Below are 19,027 nucleotides of genomic sequence, written 5' to 3' on the forward strand. Positions count from 1 at the left end.
TTTGTGTTAGAGTTATATGAAAGAAACTTCACTTTTTTCCAGATACTAAGAGCTGTAGGGAAAATGATTATTCCTTTCAGTTTCATATGCTCAGCCTTAGTGCTTCATATTCAACCGATTGTCAAATATTTATTGAGTAGTTAGCATGTGGTAGCGATGTTTTGATTCCATTTGTTAGTCACTTGTACAGGGGTCAGACATTGCCCTAGGCACTTTACATACTTACTATTTTTAGGACTCAGAGGTGGGTATTCTTTCATTGTGCAGATTAGGAAGGTTTGTCTGTGTGGAACAGTCTAAATGACAAAGCTAGCCTTAGATTGTTGCTTTTTTCTAACTCTGTAAAGTACCTGTTCTTAATCACTACGTCATACTATCAATATTTTGGAAGGATTGTTTTCAAAACCTTCAGAATTAGCTTTTAAGTGAAACAGAAAGGAATTTTCCATTTTTAGAGTTATTATCAAGAATGAATTCATGCTGGTTAATAATCGTTTACTTGAACCCTAAGATTTAACTGACTCTGGGTTGTGAGTGACAGTCTTTTCTGGGATACTTCCAAAGAAAAGAGTAGTTGAAAAATGAGTATGGTCTTTCAATTTTAAATTCTAATCTGACAAAATGGAGACATTTGCCATTTTAATACAACTTCTACAGAAACGTGCAAGTTGGCTTAATTCAGCCCACATTTATGGTAAAACTGTGTCCACAGAATGAATTGTTGAGGTGAGTGAGTATGTAGTACGTGTTCCCAGGGCTAGAGTGAGGCTGCACCATGGAACTGGACAAGATGGTGGAGACGTTCTGTAACCTGCATTATCCAGTCTGGTAGCCACCAGCACTGCAGTGTGTGTAATTCGACTGAGGAATTGAATTTGAAGTTTTGTTTGCTTTTAGTAATTTAAATTTGAAAAGCCCCATGTGGCTAGTGGCCACCATACTGGAAGCCTCAGTTCTGTCTAGTCCTATGTGCAGGAGAACAAGGTATGTAGAGCACTTAGAGAGGTGATAAAATGCACTGTTGGCCACATGGAGCTTAGACACACCCATGTATGAATTGTAGATCTTCTACTGATGATTGGTGAAATGTGAAATAATCTGTTGGGGTCTAAGTCTTCATTTTTGTAAGATGAGAATCATAATATTCATTTTGAACTGTGGTTCTGAGGATTACATGAGACATGACATGCTTTTTTTGTTGCTGTTTATTGTTTTGTCTTTTAAAATACTTATTTTGAGAGAGAGAGTGCATGGGTGCTAGCGGGGGAGCAGCAGAGAGACAGGGAGAGAGAGAATCCCAAGCAGGCTCCGTGATCTCAATGCAGAGCCCTACATGGGGCTCGATCTCACAAACCATGAGATCCTGACCTGAGCCAAAATCAAGAGTTGGATGCTTAACAGTGTGAGCCACCCAGGTGCCCCTTGTTTGGTTTTGTTTTGTTTATATTTGTCACAATCTGGGGCATTTTGTAAGTACTTACATATTTGTTGAAGGACTGACTGGGTAATAATCTGGAATAGTACTGTTCTATTTGATAAAATAATAAATTCGTACAAGTATTTCTTAAGGAAAATAATTTAAAAGGACAGTTATAAACTTGGACAAACAGGCACGTAGGTAGAGAATTGGATTTTTGAAATGAGTTTTAAAATTTTATTTATATTTTTGTTAAATAGAGATTTCAAGGAGTTAGAATGAGGGGTGGGGTAGGGATAAGAGGGGCTGGAATGTATTCCAGGCACATGGGGCACCCTGAAGAAGCAGATAGAGGACAGGGTGTTTCCGGAGAATAGAATTTCTAGAGATTGACATGTGGTGTTGCTGGACTGGCCTCAAATGATGTACAACTGAAGAGACAGATCGGGTCAGTCTTCCGACAGGGCCCTGAATGTCACATGGAGAAATTGGCCCGCAAGCAGCAGGACGTCGCGGCCCTGTAAGAGCAGGGCTTCAGTTCTCCCGGTTCGTGTTAATGATACTTCAAACACAAATATTGGCAGTATTATCGTTAATTAAATTCTTATATAAAAGCTCACTTTAGTATCTAAGGATAATGTAGTCAAATCTCTCTTAAACCCCTTGGCCTTTAATTAAATTTTAATGTTTTCCTAGATTTCAGAGCAGGACTTCAGAAGCCGCCAAGCTGGAAGCTGAAGTGAGCAGAGCGCAGGAAACAATTAAAGCTGCAGAAGTGCTAATTAATCAGCTTGACCGAGAGCACAAAAGATGGAACGCACAGGTTTGTCTGAGAGAGACAGAGGTCAGAAAGAGGCTTCCTTTAAAACACAGAAAAATCTGTAATGTATTTGTTAAAAAAAGAAAAAAAGGGGCGAAATATCCCTCAACTTTCCACTAGGTTAGGATAAATGACCTAGATTTTAATGGCCATTGTGTGAGTTGATTTTTAAGCAGAATGTTTTTATGTGAGTGGGTTTTGGACATTGTGGCCTGTTCCTCTTCCGGTTGCATATGTTACGGAGGGAAAGGCAGGGGTGACGATGACTTGAGGGGAAACGTCGTAGTTCTCTCCAGAGATTACCCTGAACTTCACCTTCCAGGACAGCAAGCTCAGGATTTGACAGTGCTGGCCACTGATTCCTTCTACAAATAATCTGTTATTTTGACTTTGTTACCGTGTTGTCTCATTTTTTTTGGTTGATAGGTTCGTTTTTCTTAAACCAGTTAGACCCCTCCCTACTCCTGTAGGGATTCCCTCCTGTGCTCACCCTGGAGTGTTTGAGTGCCTCAGCATTCCCTTCCTCAGCCCCTGTCCCTGCACCTGTTCTGGGCTTGTCTCGTCTAGTCTCAGTAATGTCCTCCATGCCATGGTGGTGACCAAAGCTGTATTTCCAGACTGCTGAGTTGTTAGGGGTTTGTTTTTTGTTTTTTTGTTTTGGTCCAGCCTTCATTTTCATTTTATTTTTAGTTATTTTCTTACTGAATTACAGTTGACTTACAATATTATATTAGTTTCAGGTGTTCAACATAGCGATTCAACATTTATGTACATTATAAAATATCTAGTTACCATCTGTCACCACACAATTATTACAGTCTTACGGACTACGTTCCCTATGTCGTATATCACATCCCCATGACTTACTTATTTTCTAGCTGCGAGTTTGTACCTCTTAATCTCCTTCATGTCTGGCAACCACCAGTTCTGTGTATTCACGAGTCTGTTTCTGTTTTTTTCTTTGTATGTTTGTTTGTTTGTTTGTTTTTTTTAGATTCCACATGTAAGTGAAATCCCATGGAATTTGTTTTCTTTGAGTTATTTCACTTAACATAATACTCTTAGGCCCCACCCATGTTGTCACAAATGGGCAGAGTTCATTCTTTTTTTTAAGATTTTTTCCATTCTTTTTTTATGGCTGCATAATACTCTCTTGTGTGTGCATGTGTGTGTATCTTCTTTATTCATTCTCTTTTTTTATAGTAAGTTTTTAATTTTAATTTCAGTGTGGTTAGCATACAATGTTATATTAGTTTCAGGAATGCAGTACAGTAATTCAGCAGTTCTGTACATCATCATTCAGTGCTTGTCATGAGGAGTGTACTCCCAGTCCCCTTCACCTATTTCCCCCATGGCCCTGTCTACCTTCTTTCTCATATGCTTTGTTTTAAATGAGTTCCCTCAGTTAAAGTTACTGGTTTTTTTCAACAAGAGCATGTTTTACTTGGAGTACACTTAAGAATATATGGTTCTAAAAGATGCATATAAAACATTCCATCCATGAAAAATAGAATACACATTTTCTTTGAGTACATACAGAAGAATCCCCCTGGTTGAATCACATAAAAAGAGACATAAGAAATATTACAAACTTAAGAAGACTGAAATCCTACTATTTTCCAACCACAATTGGACAAAACTGAAGATCAATAACAAAACAAAGCTGGAAAGTCTACAGCATAAATATTAAATATTTACGATGTATTAAATGATAACACTGTTGCACAGGCAGTGGGCCAAATAAATCAAGCGGCAAATCAAAATATGTGTCAAAGCAAAAAAACCAATATTCCAAAACCTATGAGATGCCACAAAAGCAGATGTTAAAGTGAAATTTACACTATAACTGCTTGTATTAAGAAAAAGTTCAAGTAAACAACCTTATACCACAAGGAACTAGAAAAAGAAGAAAATTAACTGAAATTTACTGGAGGAAGGAAGTAACACAGAAAAATCAGAAATAAATATAATAGTGACCTGAATAGACAATAACATATAACATTGAAAGCAATCACCAATTTTTCCAAAAAATAAAAATAAAAAACGGAATGAAACTTTAATTAGGAATCAGAAATCTCCCAGCATAGAAATGTCCAAGACCACATGGTTTCATTGGTGAATTGTACCAAACATTTGAAAAAAAATTAATGACAATCTTTATCAAAATATTACAAATAATGGAATAGAGGGAATACATTCAGTCATTTCATGAGGCCGGTGCAGGATAAAAACAATACAATATCAAAGTCGAATTTGTATGACATAAGTATTGCCAGTCTGACTTTCTTTTGACATCCATTTGTGTGATAAATATTTCTCCACATCCTTACTTTCCATCTGCAGGTGTCTTTAGGTCTAAAGTGAGTCTCTTGTAGGCAACATATAGATAGGTCTTTCTTTTTTTTTTTTTTTTTAATCCATTCTGACACCCTGTGTCTTTGATTGGAGTGTTTAGTCTATTTACATTCAGAGTAATTATTGATAGATACATGTTTATTACCATTTTGTTACTTGTCTTGTCATTGTCTCTGCAGATTTTCTGTGTTCCTTTGTTGTCTCTGTCACTTTTGGTTTTTCCTTCCCACTCAAAGAGTCCCCTCTAGTATTTCTTATAGGGCTGGTATAGGTCATGACCTCCTTTAGTTTTTGTTTGTCTGGGAAACTCTTTATCTCTCCTTCTATTCTGAAAGATAGCTTTGCTGTATAGAGCATTCTTGGCTGTGGATTTTCTCCATTATGCACTTGGAATATATCATGCCACTCCATTCTGTCTTCCCCAGTTTCTGTTGAGAAATCTCCAGCTAGCCTTATGGGTCTTCCCTTTTAACTTAAGGGCTTCTTTTGTCTTGCTGCTTTTAAGATTTTTTTTCTTTACCACTATAGTTTGAAAATTTAATTAGAATATGTTTTGGTGTTGGCCTGCTTTTGTTGATTTTTATGGGAGTTTTTACTGCCTCCTGGATCTGGGTGTCTGTTTTCTTCTCCAGATTAGGGAAATTTTCTGCTATTATTTCTCAAAATAAATTTTCTGTCCCCTTCTCTCTCTCTTCTGGGACTCCTATAATATGAGTGCCATTATATTTGATGGAGACACTGAGTTCCCTAAGTCTATTTTACTATTCCGTAATTCTTCTTTCTTTTGTTCAGCTTCATTATTTTACATTATTTCATCTTACAGGTCATTAATTCATTCCTCTGCTTCTTCCAGCCTGTGTTCATTGCATGAAGTCCATTTCCAGCCTCATTTATTGCATTCTGCATCTCTACTTCTTTTTTAATTCTCTTACCTCCATGGTAAGTGTCTCCCTAATTTCTTCTGTTCTTCTCTCAAGTCCAGTGACTATCCTTAGGATTGTTGCTTTAAATTCTCCATCTGGTATGTTACTTCTATCTGTTTCTGTCAGATAGCTGGCTATGGCCTTATCTTGTTCTTTCATGTGGGATAAATTCCTCCATCTTGGTATTATGTCTAAGTCTTTGCCTTATTCTGTGTGTCTGAAAAGTATATATCCTGCTCTTGAAGGCAATGGCCTTATGAAGAAAGGTCATGTAGTCCCCAGGGCCTGGCACTTAAGAAATTGTCTTCAGTATGTGCTGCGTGTGCTCCGCTGTTGTGTTTTGGCTGCTCTGTCCTCCAGGCCAGTCATCTGCAGGTGCTCTCCTAGCCTGCTGTGGTCAGTGTTTGGTCCGTGGCCTGAATGTGGAGAGTTTTAACTATGCTTGCTCTGTTCTGCTTATGAAATGAGACCTGTCACCACCTCCACCAGAACTGAACCCCTGTAGAACACTCTGGTTTGGAGACATGGTGTGGGTGGGGGTTTCTGTTTGTCTCTGAGGAAGGGGCCCCCCACATTGAGATTGAGGCAAACTGGTGTGGGCGCTGTGCTGTTTACCGCAGGTGGCTTTCTGTCGATGCTGAGAAGCAGGGGAGGGAAGGCCACCAGCTAGGTCCTTAGTCCCCTGGGAGGGAGAGGTGTCTCCTAGAATGCTGCCTCACAGGGAAGCCCTGTGTGCCCCAGGCATTTTTCAGATCCTGTTTCCATGCTGTCTGCCTCCAGGTTGTTTGCCTGCCTTCTCCCCAGGTAACTCTTATGGGCTTCATCCCAGCCAGGCCCTCTGACCTTTGAAACTACAGGCTTTAAACCCTGATGGTGGCAAGAACTCATGAAAATCTGCCCCTCTTGTTTTCCAAGCCACTGGCTTTGTGGAATCGTTCTCCTTGTGCATTCCCCTGTGTGTGCCTCTCTCTCTCTCTGTTGCCCTTCTCTGTGACCATGGCTCCTTCCTGTCCACAGCATCTGCAGTCCGTTTCTCCCCCAAACCACGTCTCCACACTTTATACTTTCTTCATTGTGGCTTCTTCTCTGCTTTTGGTTGTTGGGTTGTTCTGTTAGTCTTCAGGTCGATTTTTGAGTATTTAAGATGATTTGATAGTTATCTAGTTGTGTTTGAGGCACAAGATGAGCCTGGGTTCCTCCTACTCCACTGCCATCTTTGATCTCTTCTTTATCCATTTATCTTCTTTTTTTTTTTTAAAGTTTATTTATTTTTGAGAGAGGGAGAGACAGAGCACGAGCAGGGGAGGGCCAGAGAGAGAGGGAGAGACAGTCTGAAGCAGGCCTCAAACTCTGAGCTGTCAGCACAGAGCCCATTGTGGGGCTTGAACCCATGAACTCTGAGATCATGACCTGAGCCGTGGTCGGATGCTCAACCGACTGAGCCACCCAGGTGCCCATATCCATTCATCTTCTTTATCTATCTATTGATAGACACTTAGGTTGCTTCCATATCTTGGCTACTGTATATAATGCTGCAGTGAACCTAAGGATTCATTTATCTTTTAAAGTAGTGTTTTTGTTTTCTTTGGGTAAATACCAGAAGTGGGATTATTGGACCATATGGTATTTCTCTTTTTAATTTTATGAGGAATTTCCATACTGTTCTCCACAGTGGCTGCACCATATATATTCCCACCAAGAATGCAAGAGGATTCCTTTCTCTTTACATTGCCAACAGTTGTTACTACTTGCCTTTTGTTACTAACCATTCTAACAGGTGTGAGGTTAGATCTCATGTGCTTTTGATTTGCATTTCCCTGATGATGAGTAATGTTGAGCATCTTTTCATGTGTTTGTTGGCCATCTGGATGTCTTTTTTTGGGAAAATGTCTCTTTAGGTCTTCTCCCCATTTTTAAATTGGATTATTAGGATTTTTTGGTATTGAGTTGTATTAATTCTTTAGGTATTTTGGATGCTAACACCTTATTGGCTATGTCATTTGCAGATATCTTCTCCCATTCAGCCTTTGTCTATTGTTGATGGTTTCTTTGCTGTGTAAAAGCAGTTTAGTTTCATGTAGTGCCATTAGTTTATTTTTGCTTTTGTTTCCCTCACCCGAGGAAACCTATCTAGCAAAATGTTGCTATGGTTGACATCCAAGAGATTACTGCCTGTTTTCTTCTAGGAGTTTTATGGTTTCATGTCTCCCGTTTAGGTCTTTAATGCACTTTATTTTGGGGTATGATGTTAGAAAGTGGTCCAGTTTTATTCTTTTGCATTTAGCTCTTCAGCTTCCCCAGCATCGTTTACTCATTGTATATTCTTGCCTCCTTTCTCATAAATTAATTGGTGATATACGTGATATACGTGTGGGTTTATTTCTTTTTTTTTTTATTTAAAAAAATTTTTTTTAACGTTTATTTATTTTTGAGACAGAGAGAGACAGAGCATGAATGGGGGAGGGGCAGAGAGAGAAGGAGACACAGAATCGGAAGCAGGCTCCAGGCTCTGAGCCATCAGCCCAGAGCCCGACGCGGGGCTCGAACTCATGGACCGCGAGATCGTGACCTGAGCTGAAGTCGGATGCTTAACTGACTGAGCCACCCAGGCGCCCCCGTGTGGGTTTATTTCTGATCTCTGTGTTCTCTTCCATTGATTTGTGTGCATATTATTTTGCCAATATCATACTGTTTGATTACTATAGGTTAATGTCATACAATGAAATCTAGGATGGTGAGATCTCCAGCTTTGTTTTTCTCAAGATTGCTTTGGTGATTGAAGGTTTTTTGTGGGTCCTTAGCAATTTTAGGATTATTTGTTCTAGTTCTGTGAAAGATGCTATTAGTATTTTGATAGGGATTGTGCTGAATCTGTAGATTGCTTTGGGTAGTATAGACATTTCAATGATAATAATTTTTCCAGTTAGTGAGTATGGTATATCTTCTCATTGGTGTCATCTTCAATTTCTTTCATCAGTGTCTTACAGTGTAGGGCTTTTACTTCCTTGGTTAAATTTATTTCTAGGCATTTTTTTTTAGTATAATTGTAAATGGGATTGTTTTCCTGATTTCTCTTTTTGCTACCTCATTATTAGTATACAGAAATACAACAGGTTTCTGTACATTAATTTTGTATCTTGCAACATTATTGAATTCATTTATCAGATAATTTTTTGGTGGAGTCTTTAGGGTTTTCTATGTATAGTATGTCATCTGCAAATAGTGCAAATTTTACTTCTTCCTTACCATTTTGGATGGCTTTTATGTATTTTTTTCTTGTCTGATTGCTGTGGCTACAACTTCTAATACTATATTGAATCTAAGTGTTGAGAGTGGGCATCCTTGTCTTCTTCCTGGTCTTAGAGGAAAAGCTTTCAGTTTTTCACCCTTGTGTATGATGTTGGCTGTGTGTTTTCATTAACAGCTTTATTTATCTTGAGGTATGTTCTCTCTAAACCCACTTTGTTGAAAGTTTTTATCATGAATGGGTGTTGTATTTTGTCAGATGATTTTTCTGTGTCTATTGCGATCATCCTGTAGCTTTTACCCTTCTTGTTAATATGTGTCACATTGATTTTCAAATATTGAAGCACTCTTGCATTACTGGAGTAAATCCCATTTGAACATGGTAAGGGATTTTTTTAAGTTGTACTGTCGAATTTGTTTTGCTATTTGAGAATTTTTGCATCTTTGTTCATCAGAGATAGTGGCCTGTAGTTTTATTTATTTTTTTATTTATTGTTTGTTACGTTTTTGTCTGGTTTTGGTGTCAGGGTAATGCTGGCCTCCTAGAATGAATTTGGATGCTTTCCTTCCTCTCTATTTTTTTGAAATACTTTGAGGTGAGCAGTCTATTTTTGTTTGTTTTTTTATAATTTTTTATTTGAGTATAGTTGACCTACAATGTTAAGTTAGTTTCAGGTATATACAGCATAGTGATTCAACAGCTCTACACATTACGCTGTGCTCAGCACATGTGCAGCTACATTTGTCACCATGCAGTGCAATCACAATATCATTGACTATGATTCCCTGTGTTGTGCCATTTATTTTCATGAATTATTCCTTCCCTAACTGGAATCCTGTATCTCCTGCCCCCCATTCACCCATTCCGTCCATCCCCTAAATCATCAGTTTGTTCTCTGTGTTTGTGGGGCTGAATCTGCTTTTCGTCTATTCATTTGTTTTTTAGATGCCACATATAAGTGAAATCATACAGTATTTCTGTTTCTCCTACTGACTTATTTCACTTAACATAATATGAGAAAAATAGGTATTAACTCTTAGATGTTCGGTAGAATTTACCTGTGAAGCCATGAAGTCCTGGACTTTTGTTGAGAATTTTTTTTTTTAACGTCGGTTTATTTTTGAGAGAGAGCAAGAGCATGAGCAGGGGAGATGCAGAGAGAGAGGGGGACAGAGGATCCAAAGCAGGCTCCAGCCTCTGTGATGACCAGAGAGAGCCTGATGTGGAGCTTGAACTCACACAGAGACACGAGATCATGACTTGAGCCAAAGTCTGTTGCTTAACCCACTGAGCCACCCAGGTGCCCTTGTTAGGAGTTTTTTGATTAATGATTGTGTTTAACTACGAGTAATCTCTCTGTTAGATTTCCTTGTTTGCTTGTCATGTCCACTTGCAAATATCCTTCAAATTTGTCTTCTGTCTTTAGTGCCAGTTTGTTTGTTTGTTTGTCTGTTTATTTACCTAAATTCTCCTCTAACTTGTCCCCCTCCTATCTGACCCTTAAATTGGTTGGTTCCTCATTTGTCAGCTGAATAATCTTTGTAAACCCAGTCTCATTCTATCCCTGTCTGCCCTGTTTGAACACTTGCAGTGGTTCATTACCGCCCCGGGTTACAGCAGAAGCTCCATTGTGTGCATGGCAAGCCCGCTCTGCCTCTCTCTTTCCACCTTTTCTGCGTTGCTACTTTGCTTGCTCACATCTATGCTGCAGTCACACTGTGCTTTTAACTAAGGCATCTCCATGCATTTTTAAAATTTTGTTTTGTACCTTTGCTCTTACTCTGTGTACTTAGTTGTAGTTTCCAAAGTGATGCTAATTCACAGTTTTTAACTGTAATTGGGATAAAAGTTCTGCTTCATAGGAACCATTATGAACTTTCAATGACAAAATATGTTCATCTCTACAAATAATGTTGGTATTTCATACATTTTAAAAATTTCAGCAGGGTCTGAGATCTTGTGGCTATTTTTACATTTTCACAATTATATGCACAACAGGGGTTATTACTTTAAACAGGCAAATGATTTTTTTTTTCTACAGTCAAAACTCTAATTTATGAAGCTGTCATGCTTTTCACGTTTTAGAACATATCCATCCCCCCATCCCCGCCCCTGCTCTCTCTTTTCTTGTGCAGGTTGCAGAGATAACAGAGGAATTAGCTACTCTTCCTAAGAGGGCTCAGCTGGCCGCCGCCTTCATTACCTATCTTTCTGCTGCTCCTGAGGGTCTGAGAAAAACCTGCTTGGAAGAATGGACCAAGTCAGCTTGTCTTGAAAGTTTGTACTTAGTCATTCATGTTTTGAAATTTCAATATACTAAAACTGTATTTTTTGATAAATGAGAAAAATGTTCTAGAAGCTAAAAGAAACCAAATCTTCAGATTTGCTCAATTCTACAATTGTTCTCTGAATTGTTTTGTTACAATGATCTTACATTCCTGAAATGACTCTCTGAAACTGAGAGCGTGGGGTGTTTTTGGTAATGTATGAATGCATTTAAATATTTTAATACATTGATTTTCACAATAATTGCATATCATAAAATGGGATGTAGGAATTCCAACATTCCTTGTGACTGTTGTGGTTTTCACAAATTATTATAGTTGTGAAATGTTTATTAAATATACAAGAAATATAATTTAACTGACTTTCATTCCTTTGTACTTTCTGTTTTAAACTCCTCCCCTGCCACCCTTAGCTTTTGGTGCTAAAGGGGGAGGAATGGATTAAGGATAATTCTGCGACTTTTGTTTTAGTGTATTTTAAATAGTTTTGTTCCCTTTCCTTTGTCAAGTCCATGATCACTGTAGTGAGATATTAATATCTTTTCAGAATTTGATCTAAGGAGATTTCTTTGTACTGAAAGTGAGCAGTTAATTTGGAAAAGTGAAGGCCTACCATCAGATGACCTTTCCATAGAAAATGCTCTTGTGATCTTACAGGTAAGTAATCAATTTTAATTTCTCATTAGAATTATTCCTTCGGAAGCTCGCCCCAGGAAGTGCTTTGTTCAAGTTCTTAGGCTTTCGGTATTTTTTTCGTAACCTTAAAGTGAAGGTATTTTGGTAATGAAAATCCTCTTAGGATTCAGTTGGTGAATCTATAATTTTTGGTATAATTTACTTTTTACCTTAATAGAAAAGTATAAAGCGGTATTATCTTGATGACAAAAAGTTCTAAATTGAACTCCCTAATTGTAATATAAATAATTTAGGGGTACCCAGTTCACCTGGTTATATAGTTTCCTCATCTACAGTATATGATTTTACATTTTTATTTTGTTTTGCAAAACAAAGTTATACAAAGTGAAGATAAGATAAGTTTTGGGTTATAAGAGATGGTGATATGCATTTTTTGAAAATAATTCTTTCAGATAATGTATATTTCTTTTTTTTTCTTCAATATATGAAATTTATTGTCAAATTGGTTTTCATACAACACCCAGCGCTCATCCCAAAAGGTGCCCTCCTCAATACCCATCACCCACCCTCCGCTCCCTCCCACCCCCCATCAACCCTCAGTTTGTTCTCAGTTTTTAAGAGTCTCTTATGTTTTGGCTCTCTCCCACTCTAACCTCTTTTTTTTTTTTTTTTTCCTTCCCCTCCCCCTTTGGTTTCTGTTAAGTTTCTCAGGATCCACATAAGAGTGAAAACATATGGTATCTGTCTTTCTCTGTATGGCTTATTTCACTTAGCATCACACTCTCCAGTTCCATCCACGTTGCTACAAAGGGCCATATTTCATTCTTTCTCATTGCCAGGTAGTACTCCATTGTGTATATAAACCACAATTTCTTTATCCATTCATCAGTTGATGGACATTTAGGCTCTTTCCATAATTTGGCTATTGTCGAGAGTGCTGCTGTAAACATTGGGCTACAAGTGCCCCTATGCGTCAGCATTCCTGGATCCCTAGGGTAAATTCCTAGCAGTGCTACTGCTGGGTCATAGGATAGGTCTATTTTTAATTTTTTGAGGAACCTCCACACTGTTTTCCAGAGAGGCTGCCCCAGTTTGCATTCCCACCAACAGTGCAAGAGGGTTCCCGTTTCTCCACATCCTCTCCAGCATCTATAGTCTCCTGATTTGTTCATTTTGGCCACTCTGACTGGTGTGAGGTGATATCTGAGTGTGGTTTTGATTTGTATTTCCCTGATGAGGAGCGACGTTGAGCATCTTTTCATGTGCCTGTTGGCCCTCCGGATGTCTTCTTTAGAGAAGTGTCTATTCATGTTTTCAGCCCATTTCTTCACTGGGTTATTTGTTTTCCGGGTGTGGAGTTTGGTGAGCTCTTTATAGATTTTGGATACTAGCCCTTTGTCTGATATGTCATTTGCAAATATCTTTTCCCATTCTGTTGGTTGCCGTTTAGTTTTGTTGATTGTTTCCTTTGCTGTGCAGAAGCTTTTTATCTTCATAAGGTCCCAGTAGTTCATTTTTGCTTTTAATTCCCTTGCCTTTGGGGATGTGTCGAGTAAGAGATTGCTACGGCTGAGGTCAGAGAGGTCTTTTCCTGCTTTCTCCTCTAGGGTTTTGATGGTCTCCTGTCTCACATTCAGGTCCTTTATCCATTTTGAATTTAATTTTTGTGAATGGTGTGAGAAAGTGGTCTAGTTTCAATCTTCTGCATGTTGCTGTCCAGTTCTCCCAGCACCATTTGTTAAAGAGACTGTCTTTTTTCCATTGGATGTTCTTTCCTGCTTTGTCAAAGATTACTTGGCCATATGTTTGTGGGTCTAATTCTGGGTTTTTTATTCTATTCCATTGGTCTATGTGTCTGTTTTTGTGCCAATACCATGCTGTCTTGATGATGACAGCTTTGTAGTAGAGGCTAAAGTTGGGGATTGTGATGTCTACTGCTTTGGTCTTCTTCTTCAAAATTACTTTGGATATTCGGGGCCTTTTGTGGTTCCATATGAATTTTAGGATTGCTTGTTCTAGTTTTGAGAAAAATGCTGGTGCAATTTGATTAGGATTGCATGGAATGTGTAGATAGCTTTGGGTAGTATTGACATTTTGACACTATTTATTCTTCCAATCCATGAGCAGGGAATGTCTTTCCATTTCTTTATATCTTCTTCAATTTCCTTCATAAGCTTTCTATAGTTTTCAGCATACAGATTTTTTACATCTTTGGTTAGATTTATCCCTAGGTATTTTATGCTTTTTGGTGCAATTGTGAATGGGATCAGTTTCTTTATTTGTCTTTCTGTTGCTTCATTGTTAGTGTATAAGAATGCAACTGATTTCTGTACATTGATTTTGTATCCTGCAACTTTGCTGAATTCATGTATCAGTTCTAGCAGACTTTTGGTGGAGTCTGTCGGATTTCCCATGTATAACATCATGTCATCTGCAAAAAGTGAAAGCTTGACTTCATCTTTGCCAATTTTGATGCCTTTGATTTCCTTTTGTTGTCTGATTGCTGATGCTAGCACTTCCAATACTATGTTAAACAACAGTGGTGAGAGTGGACATCCCTGTCGTGTTCCTGGTCTCAGGGAAAGAGCTCTCAGTTTTTCCCCATTGAGGATGATGTTAGCTGTGGGCTTTTCATAAATGGCTTTTATGATGTTTAAGTATGTTCCTTCTATCCCGACTTTCTCAAGGGTTTTTATTAAGGAAGGGTGCTGAATTTTGTCAAAGGCCTTTTCTGCCTCGATTGACAGGATCATATGGTTCTTCTCTTTTCCGTTATTAATGTGGTGTATCACGTTGATTGATTTGCGAATGTTGAACCAGCCCTGCATCCCAGGAATGAATCCCACTTGATCATGGTGAATAATTCTTTTTATATGCTGTTGAATTCAATTTGCTAGTATCTTATTGAGAATTTTTTCATCCATATTCATCAGGGATATTGGCCTGTAGTTCTCTTTTTTTACTGGGTCTCTGTCTGGTTTAGGAATCAAAGTAACACTGGCTTCATAGAATGAGTCTGGAAGTTTTCCTTCCCTTTCTATTTTTTGGAATAGCTTGAGAAGGATAGGTATTATCTCTGCTTTAAATGTCTGATAGAACTCCCCTGGGAAGCCATGTGGTCCTGGACTCTTATTTGTTGGGAGATGTTTGATAACTGATTGAATTTCTTCGCTGGTTATGGGTCTGTTCAAGCTTTCTATTTCCTCCTGATTGAGTTTTGGAAGCGTGTGGATGTTTAGGAATTTGTCCATTTCTTCCAGGTTGTCCAGTTTGTTGGCATATAATTTTTCATAGTATTCCCTGATAATTGCTTGTATCTCTGAGGGATTGGTTATAATAATTCCATTTTCATTCATGATTTTATCTATTTGGGTCATCTCCCTTTTCTTTTTGAGAAGCCTGGCTAGAGTTTTATCAATTTTGTTTATTTTTTCAAAAAACCAACTCTTGGTTTCGTTGATCTGCTCTCCAGTTTTTTTAGATTCTATATTGTTTATTTCTGCTCTGATCTTTATTATTTCTCTTCTTCTGCTGGGTTTAGGCTGTCTTTACTGCTCTGCTTCTGTTTCCTTTAGGTGTGCTGTTAGATTTTGTATTTGGGATTTTTCTTGTTTCTTGAGATAGGCCTGGATTGCAATGTATTTTCCTCTCAGGACTGCCTTCGCTGCATCCCAAAGCATTTGGATTGTTGTATTTTCATTTTCATCTGTTTCCATATATTTTTTAATTTCTTCTCTAATTGCCTGGTTGACCCACTCATTCTTTAGTAGGGTGTTCTTTAACCTCCATGCTTTTGGAGGTTTTCCAGACTTTTTCCTGTGGTTGATTTCAAGCTTCATCGCATTGTGGTCTGAAAGTATGCATGGTATGATTTCAATTCTTGTATACTTATGAAGGGCTGTTTTGTGACCCATATGTGACCTATCTTGGAGAATGTTCCATGTGCACTCGAGAAGAAAGTATATTCTGTTGCTTTGGGATGCACAGTTCTAAATATATCTGTCAAGTCCATCTGGTCCAATGTATCATTCAGGGCCCTTGTTTCTTTATTGACCGTGTGTCTAGATGATCTATCCATTGCTGTAAGTGGAGTGTTAAAGTCCCCTGCAATTACCACATTCTTATCAATAAGGTTGCTTATGTTTATGAGTAATTGTTTTATATATTTTGGGGGCTCCCGTATTCGGCGCATAGACATTTATAATTGTTAGCTCTTCCTGATGGATAGACCCTGTAATTATTATATAATGCCCTTCTTCATCTCTTGTTACAGCCTTTAATTTAAAGTCTGGTTTGTCTGATATAAGTATGGCTACTCCAGCTTTCTTTTGGCTTCCAGTAGCATGATAAATAGTTCTCCATCCCCTCACTCTCAATCTGAAGGTGTCCTCAGGTCTAAAATGAGTCTCTTGTAGACAGCAAATAGATGGGTCTTGTTTTTTTATACATTCTGATACCCTGTGTCTTTTGGTTGGCGCATTTAGTCCATTTATATTCAGTGTTATTATAGAAAGATATGGGTTTAGAGTCATTGTGATGTCTATGTTTTATGCTTGTAGCGATGTCTGTGGTACTTTGTCTTACAGGAGCCCCCTTAGGATCTCTTGTAGGGCTGGTTTAGTGGTGATGAATTCCTTCAGTTTTTGTTTGTTTGGGAAGAGCTTTGTCTCTCCTTCTATTCTAAATGACAGACTTGCTGGATAAAGGATTCTCGGCTGCATATTTTTTCTGTTCATCACATTGAAGATCTCCTGCCATTTCTTTCTGGCCTGCCAAGTTTCAGAAGAGAGATCAGTCACGAGTCTTATAGGTCTCCCTTTATATGTTAGGGCACGTCTATCCCTCACTGCTTTCAGAGTTTTCTCTTTATCCTTATATTTTGCCAGTTTCACTATGGTATGTCGTGCAGAAGATCGATTCAAGTTACGTCTGAAGGGAGTTCTCTGTGCCTCTTGGATTTCAATGCCCTTTTCCTTCCTCAGATCAAGGAAGTTCTCAGCTATTATTTCTTCAAGTATACCTTCAGTACCTTTCCTTCTCTCTTCCTCCTCTAGAATACCAATTATACATATATTATTTCTCTTTAGTGCATCACTTAGTTCTTTAATTTTCCCCTCATACTCCTGGATTTTTTTATCTCTTTTTCTCAGCTTCCTCTTTTTCCATAATTTTATCTTCTAGTTCACCTATTCTCTCCTCTGCGTCTTCAATCCGAGTCGTGGTCGTTTCCATTTTGTTTTGCAGCTCGTTTATAGCGTTTTTTAGCTCCTCCTGAGTATTCCTTAGTCCCTTGATGTCTGTAGCAATAGATTCTCTGCTGTCCTCTATACTGTTTTCAAGCCCAGCGATTAATTTTATGACTATTATTCTAAATTCACTTTCTGTTATATTGTTTAAATTCTTCTTGATCAGTTCGTTAGCTGTTTTATTTCCTGGAGATTCTTGTGAGGGGAATTCTTCCGTTTGGTCATTTTGGATAGTCCCTGGAGTGGTGCAGACCTGCAGGGCACTTCCCCTGTGCTGTCTTGAGTAACTTGGTTACTTGAGTAACTTGGTGGGCGGGGCTGTAGTCAGACCTGATGTCTGCCCCCTGCCCACCGCTGGGGCCACAGTCAGACTGGTGTGTGCCTTCTCTTCCCCTCTCCTAGGGGTGGGATTCACCATGGGGTGGCGTGGCCCGTCTCGGCTACTTGCACACTGCCAGGCTTGTGGTGCTGGGGATCTGGCGTATTAGCTGGGGTGGATAGACAAGATGCACGGGGACGGGAGGGGCAGGCTTAGCTCGTCCTCCTTCGGAGATCCGCTTTGGGAGAGGCCCTGCGGCACCGGGAGAGAGTCAGACCCCCCGGAGGGATGGATCCGCAGAAGCACAGCGTTGGGTGTTTGCGGGGTGCAAGCAAGTTCCCTGGCAGGAACTGGTTCCCTTTGGAATTTTGGCTGGGGGATGGGCGAGGGAGATGGCGCTGGCGAGCGCTTTTGTTCCCCACCAAACTGAGCTCTGTTGTCTGGGGCTCAACAACTCTCCCTCCCGTTGTCCTCCAGCCCTCCCGTTCTCCGAGCAGAGCTGTTAGCTTATAACCTTCCAGATGTCAAGTCCCGCTTGCTGTTGGAACACTCCGTCCGGCCCCTCCGCTTTTGCAAGCCAGACTCAGGGGCTCTGCTTGGCCGGCGGGCCGCCCCTCTGCCCCAGCTCCCTCCCGCCAGTCCGTGTAGCGCGCACCGCCTCTCCGCCCTTCCTACCCTCTTCCGTGGGCCTCTCGTCTGCGCTGGGCTCTGGAGACTCCATTCTGCTAGTCTTCTGGCAGTTTTCTGGGTTATTTAGGCAGGTGTAGGTGGAATCTAAGTGGTCAGCAGGACGTGGTGAGCCCAGTGTCCTCCTACGCCACCATCTTCCCTTGTCTCCATGTATATTTCTCAATAGTCATTGCTTAAACGTTAAAGTATTACAGCCTTATTAGCATTGAATGTGAAAATCACATTCCAACTAATGTATACAAACTGATAGTTTCTTCAAATGAAGTATGAAGTTTGCCACTAACTTGGTTTACCTTTGTATTAGGTAACAGATGATTGGAAGATACTTTTTCCCCTCAGTGATAGGTTTTTGTCTGTTGTTTCTATTGCAATAGCTTATCCTCTCTAACACCAGTTTTCTCTTTCCTCTCTGCCCACACACTGTTTCCTTATTCTGTAACTCCATAGCTCCAAAGGTAGCATGAACATGAAATGCTCCTTTTTAGGTAACATACTGTAGTATTACAAGATTTGTTTCGTGGACCCAGTATTCCTGGATTATTTTGTTTGGTTAGACCTATTAGTCAGCTGACTTATTTTGGCTCATTATGTGGCCGCCTTCCCAGGGGAGAGGGTGCTGACCACAGATTAAACGGTTGTGACTTTCTCAGAATTTGATTTGGCTTCTTCTCTATTTTTAAAACATTTTCTCTCGTTATATTTACAAATGTGGCACTGTAAATGTGTAGGTAAATAAATTCATTACATTGTGTAACAAGTATGTGCTTTTTATTCTATTCGTTGTTCCTTCTCCAAAGTTTTCTAATGACCTCTTCCTTTGTCAGCAATCCAAGAAGACAGTCTTTTGCAGATTTTAAAAAACACACAGTTTAAGTATTATTCTTTTTTTATTCCATGAGAAGTAAGGGATGAGCATTTAGAAAAAAAGTGTTTGTCACAGTAATTGTTTTTTCCTGATGATAGTAATTGAAAATACTTAGTTTTGGATTCTGAATTATCTTTTATGATGAATCTAGGGAAAATTGTGAAATTAATTTTAATAATCTTAGGTTTACTTTTTATTTAACATTGCCATGTTTCTTGTAGATA

The 19,027-nt window shown here is 39.1% G+C and overlaps 1 protein-coding gene across 4 annotated transcripts in view; it reads left to right on the plus strand.

Moving 5' to 3' along the window:
- The window catches only part of DYNC2H1 (dynein cytoplasmic 2 heavy chain 1), a 342,439-nt gene that overhangs the window by 121,044 nt on the left and 202,368 nt on the right, over nucleotides 1–19,027 (plus strand). For all 4 annotated transcript variants that reach the window (XR_006193953.1, XR_006193954.1, XM_042906646.1 and 1 more), the window contains exons 61-63: nucleotides 2,114–2,240; nucleotides 10,898–11,039; nucleotides 11,595–11,704. Coding sequence is in view for 2 of the 4 variants with exons in the window: in XM_042906646.1 (XP_042762580.1) it covers nucleotides 2,114–2,240; nucleotides 10,898–11,039; nucleotides 11,595–11,704 (379 nt within the window). In the remaining 2 variants the exon portion in view is untranslated. The remainder of the gene's footprint in view (nucleotides 1–2,113; nucleotides 2,241–10,897; nucleotides 11,040–11,594; nucleotides 11,705–19,027) is intronic.

Source organism: Panthera leo, chromosome D1, assembly GCF_018350215.1.
Source record: "Panthera leo isolate Ple1 chromosome D1, P.leo_Ple1_pat1.1, whole genome shotgun sequence".
NCBI classification, from domain to species: Eukaryota; Metazoa; Chordata; class Mammalia; order Carnivora; family Felidae; genus Panthera; species Panthera leo.